The sequence below is a fragment of the Rutidosis leptorrhynchoides genome, chromosome 4 (genome assembly GCF_046630445.1).
Source record: "Rutidosis leptorrhynchoides isolate AG116_Rl617_1_P2 chromosome 4, CSIRO_AGI_Rlap_v1, whole genome shotgun sequence".
NCBI lineage: Eukaryota > Viridiplantae > Streptophyta > Magnoliopsida > Asterales > Asteraceae > Rutidosis > Rutidosis leptorrhynchoides.
Genome location: NC_092336.1, coordinates 418,941,417 through 418,959,921, shown reverse-complemented (window position 1 = coordinate 418,959,921; position 18,505 = coordinate 418,941,417). Strand labels below are relative to the sequence as shown.

General features: G+C 33.5%; 1 protein-coding gene across 1 annotated transcript; it reads left to right on the top strand.

Moving 5' to 3' along the window:
• Window positions 1-6,038: 6,038 nt before the first annotated feature.
• On the top strand, window positions 6,039-18,271 carry LOC139844203 (ubiquitin C-terminal hydrolase 12-like). The gene is made up of 32 exons (XM_071834423.1): window positions 6,039-6,209; window positions 6,610-6,709; window positions 6,890-7,040; window positions 7,150-7,307; window positions 7,836-8,101; window positions 8,168-8,386; window positions 8,459-8,567; window positions 8,653-8,768; window positions 9,007-9,105; window positions 9,347-9,456; window positions 10,364-10,438; window positions 10,911-10,989; window positions 11,082-11,228; window positions 11,331-11,411; window positions 11,505-11,624; window positions 11,790-11,912; window positions 12,967-13,044; window positions 13,151-13,239; window positions 13,657-13,765; window positions 13,848-13,916; window positions 14,011-14,121; window positions 14,245-14,300; window positions 14,397-14,574; window positions 14,997-15,098; window positions 15,242-15,313; window positions 16,138-16,203; window positions 16,302-16,367; window positions 16,467-16,553; window positions 16,649-16,765; window positions 17,223-17,297; window positions 17,393-17,479; window positions 17,908-18,271. The coding sequence occupies exons 1-32, from the start codon at window positions 6,180-6,182 to the stop codon at window positions 17,947-17,949; spliced, it is 3,387 nt and encodes a 1,128-aa protein (XP_071690524.1). The 5' UTR covers window positions 6,039-6,179; the 3' UTR covers window positions 17,950-18,271.
• Window positions 18,272-18,505: the final 234 nt, after the last annotated feature.

The window sequence follows — 18,505 nt, the reverse complement described above, 5'->3', positions numbered from 1 at the left end:
GCAAATCTTGTGGATGACCTTGATACAAAAATCACTGAGCCAACTTGTGACTACTTTAATGAATAAATTTCTAATATCTATATATATATATATATATATATAGATATCCTATTATATGTTCTCGTTAAATAAATGGTTGTAGATTTTCAATCTACACCATATCTAGTTTACTACATATTTCCTTATTATGTGCTATCGTTTGTAACATGTTTTGAATGTAATATATTGATGAATTATATACTCATTATTTGTTTCTCATATTTTTTTTTGAAGTTCATGATGTATACTGCTGGAGTAAAAAAATCAGTCAAATGGTGGAGATATTTGTATTGCAGACAGTGGTGCCACTCACACCATACTCAAATCTAAAAAATATTTCACAGACTTGAAAGCAACAGAAGGAACTATACATACTATATCAGGTCCTGTGGACTTAATAAAAGGAATGGGAAAGGCAAAATTCATGTTACCAAATGGTACGAATTTTCTGATAAATAATGCCTTATTTTCTCCCATGTCAAAGAGAAATTTGTTAAGTTTCTCTGACATATACCAAAATGGATATGATTATCAGTCAGTGACAACAGAAAATGAAAAATATTTAAGTATCACTGATAAGAATCGTGTAATTGAAAAACTACCAAGACTTCATTCTGGTTTACATTATACACATATAAATGTACCTGAAGTAAATGTGGTAGTTAAAGAAAAATTATGTGATCCTGTAATGATCAGTTTGTGGCATGAGAGATTAGGTCACCCAGGATCAACAATGATGAAAAGAATAATACAAAATACACATGGACATCCATTGGCGGATCAAAGGATCCCTCATGATGCACTTATCCCATGTACATCATGCTCACTTGGAAAGTTGATAATAAGACCATCACCTCTTAAGGTTGAAAAAGAATCACCAATGTTTCTTGAAAGAATTCAAGGTGATATATGTGGACCAATTCATCCACCATGTGGACCATTTAGATATTTTATGGTTCTAATAGACGCATCTAGTAGATGGTCTCATGTTTGTCTATTATCAAGTCGAAATATGGCATTTGCAAAATTTCTTGCTCAAATTATTAAATTGAGAGCACATTTCCCTGATTATACTATTAAAAGGGTGAGACTAGATAATGCCGGTGAGTTTACGTCTCAAGCATTTAATAACTTTTGCATGTCTATTGGGATTATTGTTGAACATCCCGTTGCCCATGTGCATACACAAAATGGTTTAGCTGAATCATTAATTAAACGATTGCAGCTAATAGCTAGACCATTGATAATGCGAACAAAACTCCCAGTATCTGTATGGGGCCATGCAATTTTGCATGCTGCATCATTGATTCGCATTAGACCAAGCGCAAGTCATACATATTCTCCTTTGCAACTTGCTTTTGGTCATCAGCCAAATATTTCCCACCTTAGAACATTTGGTTGTGCGATTTATGTCCCTATCGCACCACCACAACGCACTAAAATGGGTCCTCAAAGAAGGATGGGAATATATGTTGGATATGAAACATCTTCAATAATAAGATATATTGAACCCATGACGGGTGATGTTTTTACAGCACGTTTTGCTGATTGTCACTTTAATGAAACATTATTCCCTAGATTAGGGGGAGAAATAAAAAATAAAGAAAATGATGTTTCATGGTGTGAACCTCAATTAATGTATCTTGATCCTCGCACAAAAGAATGCGAGATCGAAGTTCAAAAAATAATGCATATGCAAGAACTTGCAAATAAATTGCCTGATGCATTTACAGATACAAAAAGAGTGACTAAATCATATATACCAGCAGCAAATGCTCCAGCTCGAATTGAAATTCCAAAAACTGGCAATAATGTTATTCTTGAGTCTTTGCCACGCCAGAAACGTGGGAGACCAATTGGTTCCAAAGATAAAAATCCTCGGAAAAGAAAATCAGCTGATAATGAGGTAAAAGAAAGTGTTCAAGAAGAACTACAAATCAATACTCCTTCTGCAGAGGAGATTGATGATGTCAATACAGAATTTTCAATCAATTACGCACATTCAAAAATATTATGGAACCGAAATGAAATGAAAAATCTTGATGAGATATTTTCATATAATGTTGCATATGACATCATGAATGATGATGATGATCCAGAACCAAAATCTGTCATGGAATGTCAAAATAGACATGATTGGGATCATTGGAAAGGAGCAATACGAGCTGAATTTGAATCACTCAATAAAAGAAAAGTTTTCGGATCTATCATTCTCACACCTAAAGATGTGAAACGTGTGGGATATAGATGGGTTTTTGTGCGAAAAAGAAATGAGAAAAATGAAGTTACAAGGTATAAAGCTAGACTTGTAGCTCAAGGTTTTTCTCAAAGACCGGGAATTGATTATGAGGAAACTTATTCTCCTGTTATGGATGCAATTACTTTTAGATACTTAATCAGCCTGGCAGTTTCTGAAAATTTAGAAATGCATCTCATGGATGTTGTGACTGCTTATCTTTATGGATCACTTGATAGTGATATATATATGAAGATACCTGAAGGATTTAAGGTATCAGAAGCAACCAATGCAAAACCCAAAGAAATGTACTCAATCAAGTTACAAAGGTCTTTATATGGGTTGAAACAATTGGGTCGCATGTGGTATAAACGATTAAGTGATTACTTGATAAGCAAAGGGTATACCAATAATCTTATTTGCCCATGTGTTTTCATTAAGAAAACAACATCCGGATATGTGATCATAGCTGTTTATGTTGATGATCTTAATATCATAGGTACAAATAAAGAGATCCATGAAGCCATTCAACTTCTAAAGAAAGAATTTGAAATAAAAGATCTCGGAAAAACCAAGTATTGCCTTGGTTTACAAATTGAACATATGCCTAATGGTTTACTTGTACATCAAACAACATATACTGAAAAGATTTTAAAATGTTTTAATATGGACAAGGCAAAACCATTAAGTACTCCTATGGTTGTTAGATCACTTAATGTTGACACTGATCCATTTCGTCCCTGTGAAGATCATGAAGATATCCTGGGACCAGAAGTACCATATCTTAGTGCAATTGGAGCTCTTATGTATCTTACAAATTGTACAAGACCTGACATTTTTTTTGCAGTTAATTTGTTGGCAAGGTTCAGCTCAGCTCCTACCAAAAGACACTGGAATGGGATCAAACACATATTTCGATACCTTCGAGGAACTACTGATTTAGGATTATTTTATTCTAACGAATCAAAACAAGATTTGATTGGTTATGCAGATGCAGGTTATTTATCTGATCCACATAAAGCTAAATCTCAAAATGGATATGTATTCCTAAATGGAGGTACCGCAATATCATGGCGTTCTCAAAAACAAACACTTGTTGCAACATCATCAAATCATGCCGAAGTAATTGCATTACATGAAGCCAGTCGGGAATGTTTTTGGTTGAGATCAATGACACAACTCATTACTGATTCTTGTGGACTAGAACGCAATAAAAGTTCAACAACTATCTATGAAGATAATGTAGCTTGCATAACACAGATGAAAGAAGGGTATATCAAAAGTGACCGAACAAAACACATACCCCCTAGATTCTTCTCATACACTCAAAATCTCATTAAGGACAACCAGATTGAAATGAGATATGTTCAGTCCAGCAAAAACTCTGCTGACCTTTTTACCAAAGCACTTCCAACTGCTATTTTCAGAACACACGTTCATAATATTGGCATGAGGCATGTTCAGAAGATGTAACAACTCAGGCGTTGCCTACTTGAGGGGGAGTCAACTCTATGCTGCACTCTTTTTCCCTTAGCTAAAGTTTTATCCCAAAGGGTTTTCTTTAGCAAGGTTTTTAACGAGGCAGTACTAGTTATTCACTAATAAAATTATCATCCAAGGGGGAGTGTTATAAAAGTAATAATTGGATGATAATTTTATTATTATTATAGATATTGCATAGTATATTTTATTTTGAGTATAAATAGGTGTGTTGAGTTAGAGTTTATTGTATGTATTTTTTTGGTTAACAAAAACACTCTCTCTCTCTAGATTCCAAATGCCACCAAACTCTCATTGTACATTTTTCTATAAATAAAAAACCAATTACTCATACCTTTTGTTCAACCTTTGTTTTCTCCGTTTTACAGTATCTCTATCTCTATATACCTTCTACAGTCAAGAACCACTAAAGGTAGTTATAAGCCTACTGAATTATAACATAAACCATGAACAATGGAACTTTGACTAATTTGCAGAGAGCACAATGGAACTTTTTTGTTGACGATTATACCCTCACGTGTTTTACACGTGATGAATTTTTTTGACAAATATTTGAAAGAGTGACCAATCATGAAACTGATGCATACTTGAGTGACCATCCATGAAACTTTTGCATACTTGAGTGACCAACCAAGTTCAAAACAAACATTAGTGGCTAATATGAAATTTGAAGTAAACATGAGTGACTAACGGCGCAATTTTTTCGATAGAGCCTGATGATAATGAAACTGCTATGTTTATGGCAGCAAAAAATACTTCTAAGAAAGCGTCCCTGTTTGGTATGAAATCGGGTTGGTTATAGTTGGAAGAATGTATTGGTTGATTTCCTTATGTAGGTTTGGCTTAGGTGGTTTTGGTTTTGCTAGTCCTTTTTGTAGGGTCCAGTTTGATTTTTTTTTGGTTTTTGTGAGGCCATAAGGTGCGCTTGTGGTCGTATTTGTTTTTTTTTTTGGTTTTTTATGAGGCCATAAGGTGCGCTTGTGATCGTATTTCTTCATTGTATCTTTTATTATTTTTTTAAATAATATTTATCGGGTAAAACCCTTTACCCAAAAAAAAAAGTTACAAGAAAAAGAAAATACAAAAACTTGAAAACAAAATACCATATGACTTTTTATATTCATTTTCTATTTTGGTTTTGATATCGGAGTACTAGTTTCAAACCGCATAGTACTGAAACCGTCTTTTACAACAACAACAAAACTCAGTCCCACAAAAGTGGAGTATGAGGGAGGTAAGATGTAGACAATCTTTTCCCTATTCTGAAAACAAAGAGAAGCCATTTTTTCACCCAGAGTGAAACACCACAAGAAATATTTGAGAAAGTTATCCCTCTCAACGTTCTAAGGATACAGAGATTGCTTACAAAACCGTCTTTTGTGTAATCTAAAAACCAATACCGACATCGTATACCATTAATAAGGTATTTTCAATATATATATATTTTTTTTCAATATTTTCAATATCTTCATTTGAAAATTACTATATTACCTAATAGCCAAAATGACGAATAGTAACCAGGGGTGCTTTTGTCATTTTACATTTTTTTTTAACTTTAACTAAATTTCATTATACCAACAAAACTCCCCTATACTTTTTTCAAAAATTCAAAACGACCCCCTAGTTGATGAATAGTAATCAGGGGTGTTTTCGTCATTTCACATTTTTTTTTTTAATTTTAACTAAAGTTCATTATACCAACAAAACCCCCTATACTTTTTTCAAAAATTCAAAACGACCCCCCCCAACTAGGGGGGTAAACTGTCAAATAACCATTTTCATAAAAAATCTTAAATAAACTCCACCCAAATATTCAACGGGTCATATATTCTCGCTCGCAACGAGTTAAATTTTTCCGACACCATCGTTAAACTCAAAATAATTTTAGGAACACAATGTCACTAACTATACGCAAAACGGACGCTTTTTAAAAAACGCTAAATATTTGAGGTACTTTTCATACATGTTGATTTTGCGTTAAATTTTTAAAAGTCGAAAATTTCATCACGCGGAGATGCACATATATTGTTAATTTAAAATAATATTTAAATCTTTCGTGGGTTATACCTTTTAGTTCGACTCGAGTTGCGCTTCAACGACATCATCGTTAGCCAGAAAATAATTTTACAAACTAAACGCAATAAAATACATTGAAAACCGAACATTCCACGCGAAACAAGGGTTCAAAAACTAGTTATTACCATTTTTAAAAACCTCCCTCATCTTTACACAATATCCAAAACACATCCATACAAAGTCACACACAGCCCTACACCTCTTCTTCGATTCTCAAAAGCGAGAGCGCTTTGCACAGTTTCAATTTCAACAAACCTACAAAACAACGCTCGTTTGTTTATTTATCTATAGGTATCGCCGGTGCGTTTTGTTCGTAATCGTCGGAATCATGACGTTGATGACTCCACAGCCGCTGGATGTACGTATATATTTCCATCTCTACATGTATATGTTTGTGTGAAGTTATTATTAGTAGTTGTAGTGATTACATTCGAATTTATTTCGATTGTTATTGTTACGTTTTGTGGATGTAGTTTTAATTTTTCGTAATAAAAGACGTTTTGCTTAATTTTGTTAGTTGTGATCGTGCTAGGGTTTTGTTATTAATGTGCGTAGTGTCTTTTTATAGTTTAATTTGTAATTCTGAAGTTCAATTTTAGGTTTTTATATGTTCTGGATAAATTAGGGTTTTAGTTTATCAGAATTCTATATGGATTGCTTATTGCTATACATGTTGTGATTGTATATGCTTTTAATTTTTTTCATTTTATTTTTGTAAGTTTATTTATATTTATTGAACATTGTTATGTTATAAACAGCAAGAAGAAGAAGAGATGCTTGTGCCACACTCTGAGTTAGTGGAAGGTCCTCTTAATTTGGATGGTACTCCACCGGTTGAAAACCCTCGGCCTATGGAAGGTTTGTGCTTTGTCGATAAACGTATTGGCATATGAGAAGAAATGTTTTTGTGTCAGCATGTTTTACAGGATTTTAATTTGTCTTTTGAAAATATTTTTAAGCATATGCGTGTGTTTTTGTAATGGGGAGGTAACTGTGTTTATTATTGCCTTTCTAAGTTTTTTGATTTGGATGTATTAGTTGACGGACAAGTAGAAGTTGTTAGCACAGCAGAAAATCAAGTAGCTGACGAAACTCAAGCTTCTAGGTTTACATGGCATATAGAGAATTTTTCCCGCCAGAGTGGGAAAAAGCTCTATTCCGATCCTTTTGTTGTTGGGGGATATAAATGGTAAATTAATATGTCCTCTTCTTTTTTGTTTTACTTTAATTTTCTGCTTTAAATGAAGGATAGAGCTGTGTTGTTCTTTACTTTCGTAGCTGATTATATATTCTGGCAGGCGTGTGCTTATATTTCCAAAGGGGAACAATGTGGAACATTTGTCCATGTATCTAGATGTGGCTGATGCTGTGACCTTGCCATATGGTTGGAGCAGATATGCACAGTTCAGTTTGGCTGTTGTTAATCAGATGCACAGCAAGTACACAATAAGAAAAGGTATTTTACGTGTATGATAATAGTTTCTGTAACGTGATGTTTGTATAAAATATGCATTTATTGCAGGGTTACTCGTAGCTCTTAGCCAGTATGTGTAAATGTGCTGTTATATATTTGTTCACCTCATTGCATTTCTGTGTATGCTTTATGGACCTCAGAGAAGTTGGTAGATTTGGTACATTATCGGTTTGGAAAGTTGAAAATGTGTGTGTTTTTTTTTTTTTTTAGGAAAACAACATTTGATACGTAGTTTTCATTTTCCGTAGCTGTGTGTGTATGGGTTTATTTAATTACATATCATTAGCTATCCATTTCATGTCTATAATAATATTACTCATATGGGCTTGTTTTGCAAAGATCTTTGTTTATATCTTTTAGCTTTAGGGATCAAGTAGCTATTTGATTCTGAGTGTGAAATACAGAACTGGATCAAGTAGCTATTTGATTTTGGGCACTGCTTTTAGCATACAAAGATTCATATAATAGTCACTAATCCTTGAATTAATCTCAATCCTTCAAATTTTGCAGACACGCAACACCAGTTCCATACAAGGGAAAGCGATTGGGGGTTCACGTCTTTTATGCCTCTAAGTGAACTATATGACCCCAGTAAAGGTTACCTTATGAATGATACATGTATTATTGAAGCTGATGTTGCTGTACGTAAAGTGATTGATTATTGGTCATATGACTCAAAGAAGGAGACTGGCTATGTTGGACTTAAAAACCAAGGAGCAACATGTTACATGAACTCTCTCCTTCAAACTTTGTACCATATTCCCTACTTTCGAAAGGTATGTCTCTTTGTGTTAATATGATTTGTGTTCAAGAAAAGCATCTCATTTGGAATTTGATAACAGGCTGTGTATCATATGCCGACAACAGAAAATGACATGCCATCAGGGAGCATTCCTCTTGCTCTTCAGAGCTTATTTTATAAGCTTCAATACAATGAAACTAGCGTTGCAACAAAAGAATTGACAAAATCTTTTGGTTGGGATACATATGATTCTTTCATGCAACACGATGTCCAAGAACTTAATAGGGTTCTGTGCGAAAAACTTGAAGATAAAATGAAGGTAAGATTTTTTATTGTTGTTTCAAGTTTATCCCATTTATGTATGCTCTGATCTTTTGATTGTTGTTTGTAGGGAACAGTTGTGGAAGGTACAATACAGAAGTTATTTGAAGGACATCATATGAACTACATTGAATGCATCAACGTGGACTTCAAATCAACTCGAAAAGAATCATTTTATGGTATTAATGATATTGTAATTTGAGTTATGTATAGTTTTATTGTGCTTGTCTATTTTAATTCATGACATCATAACGTCACTTTCAGATCTTCAACTTGATGTGAAAGGCTGTCAAGATGTTTATGCTTCTTTTGACAAATACGTTGAAGTGGAACGCCTTGAGGGTGACAATAAATACCAAGCTGAAGAACATGGCTTGCAGGTTAGTTGTATTTGTGTGAATAACAATTTTAACGTGCAGACTTATTTCATTCAAAATGAATAAATACTACAGTTATTGTTGAGAATTTTAATATGATTTAAGCACGGTCTTGTAAATGTTACATTTTCACAATTGATAAATTACATTTTATTCATTATATTGTGTGTGTGTATGTTATTGTCGTTTCGCTTATATTGATCTACAATACATTGATTTCTATTTTTGTTTCTTTAATTAGGATGCTAGGAAGGGTGTGTTGTTTATTGATTTTCCGCCCGTTCTTCAACTTCAGCTAAAGCGTTTTGAGTATGATTTCGCAAGGGATACAATGGTAAAAGTAAGTATAATTCGTTTCAACTTTTATTACTGCCATATATCTTCTGTATTATATATTAGAATATTGGTGTTCATGTACACCAATCTGCAGTTGTAACTTTTATCTTTTGGGGAGACATCCAATGGTTTTAATGTTTATCTTTTGATAGAAACATGGAGGCTAATATCTGTTTATATTCAATATAATATTTTGTGGTGTGATGTGGCATTTATACTTAAACATATTGTGATTCTTTATGCAGATAAATGACCGTTATGAATTCCCTCTAGAGCTTGATCTTGATAGAGATGGTGGCAAATACCTTTCTCCTGATGCAGATAAGAGTGTTCGCAACCTTTACACCCTTCACAGGTATTTGCTTGTGTGTGATGTTCTATTTTTTCGTCTGGGCAAGTTGCTTATGTCAGGATGACACATTGTTATTTTGTTTTCTGTATATTGTATTATAGTGTGAACCAAGTAGTGTACTGCTATGTAAATTACTGGCTTGATCATTAAAAAATGTCCATTCTTTAAAGCCGATGTATTAGAAAGTAAAATGGTTTGGTATATGAACTCAATGATGACAATTGTGTGGTTATACAATAAATTGTAAGGAGTTGCACAGGCTTTTCCTATGATGGCCATACTTGGTACACTAGACCTCCTGTGAATCCTACTTTCTTAGTTTAATTGTTTAGTTTGCTATTTGCTCATAAAGGCATCAAGCACCTATAATTTATACAGTTTGTGCTCATCGATGAATGTTATTTTATTGGGATTTCATGTCGGTTTGTATTTTTCTCATGGGGTTAGTTAGGTACTCATTCCAGTGTTGTAAAAGTTGGGATTAATCCTAATTAGTTGGGATTTATCGCTACATCTCTTTGTTCAACTTAGAAGTCGGTCAATGGTTCAAGATTTGGATTATTCGATCAAATTCGGGATTAATTGGTCAAAGTCAAACTTGCTTTAACTTGATATTTGAACAAATGAAGAACTGTATTTATTTTTCTCGACATGTATGTTTATGTTTCTAGATCATTAGTGTTTATGGTTCTATTATGTTACTATTTCACTTGTATTTTGAAATATAATAGTTAAATGTTAATTAATGTCCAATCCGATTAGCCCCCAACTTGGTCTATTAGTCGTTATAAGGTCTCGGACGATTAGTCCTTTTATGGTCTTGGACGATTAGTCTCTGTATAGCGATTATTAGAACCTTGACTTGTTATCAAGTTTACATATTGCCTTACACATAACTTTTGTTTTGCAGTGTATTGGTTCATAGTGGTGGTGTGCATGGGGGACATTATTATGCATATATCAGGCCTACTTTGTCAGATCAATGGTAAGGGTTATTTTTTTTATATTATTTAGAATTCATATTCAATTTCTTGTCCATATTTGGATCTACTTATCTATTATATGGATGTAATATAAACGATTAAACGTGCGCCTTTGATTATTTGTATCACTGCCTTAAAAGGTAGTATATTGATTTGCATCTAATGTACATAACTCTTGTAATGAAGACCTTCTCACTTTTATGTGCACTAAACAAAGACATATAGTCCTAGTTATATTATCTTTTTTTAACCAATATAACTGTAGCTTGTTGGACTAAACATCTTTTCTGTATTAACCAATATATGTATATGTATGTATGTATCCTCTAAAACTATAAAACACACGTGAATAAATTTCCCTGTAAACACCCAACTACATATACTGATATACATTGTTATGTTTTCTAAAACACCCAAGTTTTTCAACCTATTGAAATGTGCATGTTATGTTCTTGTTGTTTTGCTTCTCATTAGGTTCAAGTTTGATGATGAAAGGGTCACGAAAGAAAATTTGCAGAGGGCATTGGAAGAGCAATATGGTGGGGAGGAAGAGGTAATGAATAACTCAAATGAATAACTCAATACAAATACGTATCTATCCGCAACAAGCTTATTGTCTGACCATCTATATTTCTTTTGTAACAGTTGCCTCAGACAAATCCGGGCTACAATAATGCTCCTTTTAAATTTACAAAATACTCAAATGCATACATGCTTGTGTATATACGTGAGAGTGATAAGGAAAAGATAATATGTGACGTAGATGAAAAAGATATCGCGGAACACCTTAGGGTACGTACGGTACACATACTAAGTTCATGTGTCTCGCATGTTTCATATTGAGTTTGGCATGTGCAGAATAACATTAGGGTCTTGTATTTAATATATTTTCAGATAAGGTTGAAGAAAGAGCAAGAGGAGAAGGAAGACAAGAGAAGATACAAAGCACAAGCTCATCTATACACTATCATAAAGGTTGTCTATACTATTTACATGTTCAATAAATTGTTTGAAGGGCTAACTTTTGTACAATATCGGGATGTTTACCAAATTATTTTACATCTTTAGGTTGCTCGGGATGTTGACTTATTAGAACAGATTGGAAACAATATACATTTTGATCTTGTCGACCATGACAAAGTTCACAGTTTTCGTATCCAGAAACAGATGCCATTTAATCTTTTCAAGGTACTTATATTCTGTTATTTGTGTTCTGTGGCTTATGCATTATGAGTATAGCAATCTTTATTGATTTTAAACTTAGGTTAGTTGCATTACATTTGTATGTAGCTGCTATATAATAGAAATATAGAATATAATTGATGATAATTTATGGTCTATGTTGGGCTGCAGGAGGAGGTGGCCAAAGAGTTTGGCGTACCTGTGGAGTTTCAACGTTTCTGGATATGGGCAAGGAGGCAAAATCATACATATCGTCCCAATCGTCCTTTGACGCCACTGGAGGAAACACAATCCGTATGTATTCATATTCCTTGCTAATGCTCTTTATAACTTATATAGCTCATATTGTTACAATTTGGTATCAAACTGTATTTATTTGAGTATATACATGTATGAACATAATAGATGCTTGTCATGCTATACACATTGCTACATTTGGTTAAAATCACATTGTTAAAACGATGTTAAAGTTGATGATTTAGATAATGAGGTCATATGTCCCTAGTGGTTAGTTATGTGTTAGTTACTTTTGTATATTCTTAAGGAACACACTGTTATGTTATTGCAAAACAATTGAGAATTACATTGTTTTTTGTACACGTGATTAAGTTTCTGAGTGGTATACTTACAATAACGTTGATTAAGCATACAAGTATTCTCTGCTATGCTCTTAGATGCAATATAACCAATAGGATGCCCGGAGTGCATTAGGTTATACAAGTTTGTAATGTAGTCTTTTTGCAATCATTTATTAATGAATACAATTGCCTATCACTGTTTAGTGTTATTAACTACAGTATCTATCTAAAGCTATGCATAGGTGTGTTACTTTACTTACAATAACGTTGATTAAGCATACAAGTATTCTCTGCTATGCTCTTAGATGCAATATAACCAATAGGATGCCCGGAGTGCATTAGGTTATACAAGTTTGTAATGTAGTCTTTTTGCAATCATTTATTAATGAATACAATTGCCTATCACTGTTTAGTGTTATTAACTACAGTATCTATCTAAAGCTATGCATAGGTGTGTTACTTAGCTTTAATGATTGATTTCACCAAATAGGATATTGTTTCAAAATGTTCACAGTATTATAACATCTGTCCGTTTCTAGTCTATCTTTTTTACAAAGTTCTACGTTCATTGAATTTATATCAACTTTACACACAATTTGATACAAGTATTGTTAAATTGCATGGCTCAGGTGACTGCTAGGCATTCCTTTTTTCTGTATTGTTTATTTATACATAAGTGATAGTAATCATGATATATGTGGCTCTACATATTCTGGGAGGTTTTTATCATTTGATGTAGTTTCGGTAACAGTAATCATTTGGATTTGCAGGTTGGGCAGTTAAGGGAGGCTTTCAATAAAAATAACAATGCTGAACTGAAATTGTTCTTGGAGATAGAGATTGGACCGGTAATATTATATTTACAACTTTATAAATATCCGGTCAGATTAGATTGGAGAAGTTGCACATACTTTTTAGCCCAGTAGTTTCATGATAACTGTATTTGGTTTGTAGGATTTGAAACCTCTTCCCCCACCTGAAAAAACCAAAGATGATATACTTCTTTTCTTCAAGCTTTATGACCCCGAGAAGGAAGAATTACGGTATGTCGAGTTATAATCTCTCTTTTTTTGCATCTTTCTATAGGATGTGTGAATTTAGAGGTGTCAATTGACCCATTCATTTACAAATGGAATAAAGTTGTTTATGGTTTTATCTTTAATGTCTCAAATGGGTGAAGCTGAATGAATTAGCTAAAAAGGGAATAAGTGGAACATGTCAAACAATTTAAAGTCATCTATAGTGGTTTTAAATGCTAAAACCCCTCCTAATTGGCTCTACATCTTGAAACATGCAAAAATTTGGCATATAATTTGTTTGCAGGTCTTCCCTGCAATTCAAGGATTGTTATCGTAGAACTATAATTTCTATGTGACTGATGCTAAGAGAAACATGTTTTCAAGCAAACATGTGATGATGTTTTTGCAAATAATGATAGTTTTTTTTTTTTTTTTTTTCAGTTTTGTTGGCAGGTCTTTTGTGAATAGTTTGGGTAAGCCAATTGAGATTCTACCAAAGCTAAATGCAATGGCTGGTTTTAGTCCTGATGAAGAAATTGAAGTTTACGAGGTTTTTATTCTAGTACATTACAATTCGTCTGTCGAATCTGTACTTTATAGATTATTTAGAGCTTACATATTTTGTGCTCCAGGAAATAAAATTTGAGCCAACTGTTATGTGTGAGCGGCTCGAAAGACGTGCTTCATTTAGATCTACTCAGGTTTAAATCTTAACTTTTTTAACAACTCGGATTGTTGCACTATATATACCGAAGCCATTTATAAGTAAAAGGAATAAACTTTATATCCTTACAGATTGAAGATGGCGACATCATCTGCTTTCAGAAACTTCATAAAAATGGTGGTGCAGAGAAGTACCGATTCCCTGATGTTCCTTCGTTTTTCGAATATGTGAAAAACCGTCAGGTTCGTTATGCTCGTTTCAGAGTGATATTAAATCAATATATCCATGTGTTTGAGATTAGTAGTGTTAGTACTTTTGAACTTACAAGGGAGTGATCTTGAATTTAATGGTTCTGTTTTTTGCAGGTAGTTCATTTTCGATTGCTCGATAGACCTAAAGAGGATGATTTCTCTCTGGAATTGTGAGTTTTTATAATACTATATTGCTGTAAATTGAGAATAATGCTGTTACCGTTGAGTCGTTGACTGTTGACCAATCTTGTATGATGATTTGATAGGTCAAAGTTTCATACATATGACGATGTGGTGGAGAGAGTGGCTCACAAAATTGGCCTGGACGATCCATCCAAAATCAGACTTACTCCTCATAATTGCTATTCTCAACAACCCAAGCCCCACCACATTAAATATCGAGCTCCAGATCATCTTCTAGAAATGCTGGTTCACTACAATCAGGTTCTGAACTTTTGGATTCTAAAATTGATCCTTCATTTCAAGAGAGGGTTGGTTGGGTTGGTAAACACATGAAAACCTATCATATTAGTACAGGTTGAAACAGGCCGGGTCATGTTGAGTTGACCTGCAAACACTTCATGACTATTAAAACAATATTATTCTTACAATACATACTTCTTTTTTTCAAATGACCATTTTAAGTGGTTATATTTATCATAGAAGACTTCAGACAACTTTCAACCTCATTTGGCCTGTTTCATCTTTGCTATATTTTGACCTGTTTGTGATTAAGATAGTTCAGTATTGGTGAAAATAATTATCCTTCACAAAGCTAGTTTGATATTGGATTATTGATCAATGTTTGAGAAGGTTAAGCAATTTGGTTTCAGCGTAGAAACTAATTCAATCTTTTCTGGGCACAGATTTCTGATATTCTGTACTACGAAGTATTGGACATCCCTCTGCCAGAGTTGCAATGTCTGAAAACTCTGAAGGTTGTTTTTCATCAAGCTACTAAAGGAGAGGTGTGTCATTAAAACTGCTATATATATTTATATATATAATTTTTTTTTTAATTTTAAGGGGAACAAAAAATGTCATGTTCACGTATCATGAATATGTTGTGGGATTATATGGCTTTTATAACCCGTTGTACATTTTATTACAGCCCGCAATTCACAATATCAGGTTGCTGAAGCAGAGCACTGTTGGAGATGTTCTCAATGTATTAAAGACAAAGGTATAACTTGAATTACATGCGTTTGAATCTTAAAATTGTGTGTGAGTTATCTTGAAGCTCATGTAGTGTAAAACGTCCTAGATTTACTTTTCAATGGGTAGTTTCATTTACATAGTAATAGTAATATTAATATTAATTTGCGATGTAAGATTTGCTCCAAATTAGAGGTAATGTGTTAGAGTCTTGAAGTAGATCAAAACGAGTGCAGGTTAAAACGGGGTTTTTGGGATTGACCACACACTTTGTAGCCCATTGATCTCATAAGTAGTTATTTTTTATTATGTATACTAAAACAATATTGTTACTGTAATAATAATAATAATCGGAATCCTGAATAAACATAAATACAACAATTAAAAGGAGGCTGTATGCAATAATGTAGACTTTGGATGATTTTTACCCAGCTCAGTCCATTTGACATGTTCCCATTTTTTAGTATCTCGATTTGACCCGTTTGAGATATATAACCAAAATCAACCCATTTCTAAGTATATGATCGAAAATTGTTACTTCTACTTGAAGCCCAAAATAATGAATCACATGAAACAGCTAATACAGTAATAATACCAAACTTTACCAACTTCCTAAAATCATAAACACACTACCTTTTTCTATCTTCCTAAAATCATAAACATTATTTAGTGTACAGAAGTTGCACTTCGTGTCTGAATATAAAGCATTAATTGTGGGTTGATTATAGGTAGCAGTTCATTGAAGAAAACTCTTTTTGTAAATCTGGCACATTCCCTTTTATATAATATTGTTTTGTAGACAATTTGTATTTTTTCTTATTTAAGATCTTCTAAATTCCACATTTTCAACAGGTGGAATTATCACATCCAGATGCAGAATTGAGACTAATTGAAGTATTCTATCATAAAATATACAAGGTATTGCATCGGCTTTAGTGCCATTATGTTTTGTAAATTCTACTCTATAATGATGATTACTATTCTTTGAATATTTTTCCTCCGGTTACTCCTTGCAGATCTTTCCTTTGACTGAGAAAATTGAAAACATAAATGATCAATATTGGACATTACGTGCAGAGGAAGTATGTTATACAACTAGACTTTCTTTTGTTTCTATTTTAATTGCATTTTTAATATTTAATTGATAAATTTAATCTCTTTTTTTGTGTGTTGTACATCAGATTCCAGAAGAAGAGAAAAACCTTGGGCCCCAAGATCGGTTAATTCATGTTTACCATTTCATTAAAGATACTGCACAAAACCAAATGGTATGTAAATATGGATGAACTTTGAACAGCTGTTCACTGTAACCAATGTGAGTGAATCATCATCATGTATTGACAGTCTTGTAATGGTTATGTAGCAAGTGCAAAACTTTGGAGACCCCTTTTTTCTGGTAATTCATCAAGATGAAACCTTGGCTGACGTGAAAGTTCGCATTCAGAAGAAATTGCAGGTTTCTGATGACGATATATCCAAGGTACATGTCTTGTCAGATTTTCATGGTGCATGAGCATAAGTCAAGATTGTTTTTTTTTTTTTTGAGTTTTCGTGTGTTAATGACATGAAAAGGTATTGCTTGTAAGCACGTTCTTTTATAAAATTTTGAAAAAAAAGAAAATGTAAACGCAGAATACAATGTTGGTGTTGGCAAGGCACTTAGATTTTGATTCCTGGATATCAAACTTAAAGGCTACCTTAATAAAAAAAATTCTCTATAGTTTGAGGGTGCTTATAGTGAATAAAGTGCTGGTTATAAAACTTTGTTAATTACCTCATATTGAATTTTGACCAAAGTTGAAAGTTGGTTACCTTTTATGCAACCAACTTTTCTTCATAGTTTCTTCATTGGGATTTTGTTCACATTAATCTTGATCTTAAGTTGCTTTTTATGTACTTTGTATTATTGACTTAAATTTTGTATACGGTTATATCAGTGGAAGTTTGCGTTTCTATCTCTTGGGAGGCCCGAGTATCTTCAAGACACTGACATCGTGTCTAGTCGTTTTCAGGTTTGTGATTGATACTTGGTTTATCTATGTTATTATTACTTCATCCCATTTTATTATTGGGGATCTTATTTGTCTCTTGAATTTGAATTGTTTAGAGAAGGGATGTTTATGGTGCTTGGGAGCATTACCTTGGATTGGAACACCCGGACACCTCCCCTAAGAGGCCTTTCACGGCTAATCAGGTAACCTTTCTAGTCTTGTTCATGTACAACATATAGAGGTGGCAAAATGGGTGGGGTCGGTGTTGGGCTTGGCTCAAACTGGGCAACTTTGACCACTGGTCAACTCTCAGGCACCTTTGTCATTTGCCAAAATAGATATAAAAGAAGTCATAAATAGTTAAATCAAGCTAATATGATGGCTAAACTTTATTGTTACCTAGCTAATGGAAGGTTTTATGCAACTAACTACATTTTAAATAATTTAATCTCATCTGTCTAGTTAAATCTTTGTAACGTAATTCATTTGGCCTGTTAATTTTGTAAAGCAATCCAAATAAAACATTTGGTTGTACGTATCGCCTTATTCTGTTCTTGGTATTTTTTTGGCTCGGTAGCCTGGCGTTTTATTTGAAGAGTTTCTAATGCCTTGTGTTGTTTAAAACGTGCAGAACCGTCATGCATATGAGAAGCCGGTTAAAATATACAACTAGAAATAACAACTCAAAAATGTAAAGTATTTGAAGGCAGTCCAAGGTTTTGTTTATCTTTGAGTTGTCGTTGCTATTCGTCTTTTTCTCGAGTGGCGAACAGGATTCTTTCTCTTTTGGTTTTTATTTGTATTTGATCTTACTTGTTTTTTAGTGTGGGTTCTCTTGGGCTAACTTTAAACAAGTAGAGTACATAGCAGGATTTTGGCGTATGGGTGAGAATTTAAACTAGTGTAGAAAACCATTCAACTTTGACTTGAACTTGATGGAATTCTGCAGTGTAAAAAGGAGCATGGATTTTACTGCTGGTGCAGTTTTTGATTTATTTGATTGCCTTTGATGATTTTAATCGCTCTTTTGCATGAGGTGTGCAAAATTAGTTTAACTGAAATTTCAATTACTACTGGTATCGGTGTGGAATCAAGTTACCAATTGACACTGGCCCTCCAATGTGGGAGGGGGTTCAAGGGTTCGATTCCTGCTATTCACAAATTTATTCTCTATCATGGCCAGGGAGGTTCGCCTGCAATAACTCTGGGCTGCTCGCAAAGTGTGGGTA

Bases quoted from the DNA above. Each gene is read 5' to 3' on its own strand.
- LOC139844203 (XM_071834423.1), top strand. From the start codon at position 6,180: ATGACGTTGATGACTCCACAGCCGCTGGAT. The intron at 7,308-7,835 runs GTATTTTACGTG...CAAATTTTGCAG, and splicing joins CAAGTACACAATAAGAAAAG to ACACGCAACACCAGTTCCAT. The intron at 16,766-17,222 runs GTACATGTCTTG...CGGTTATATCAG, and splicing joins CTGATGACGATATATCCAAG to TGGAAGTTTGCGTTTCTATC.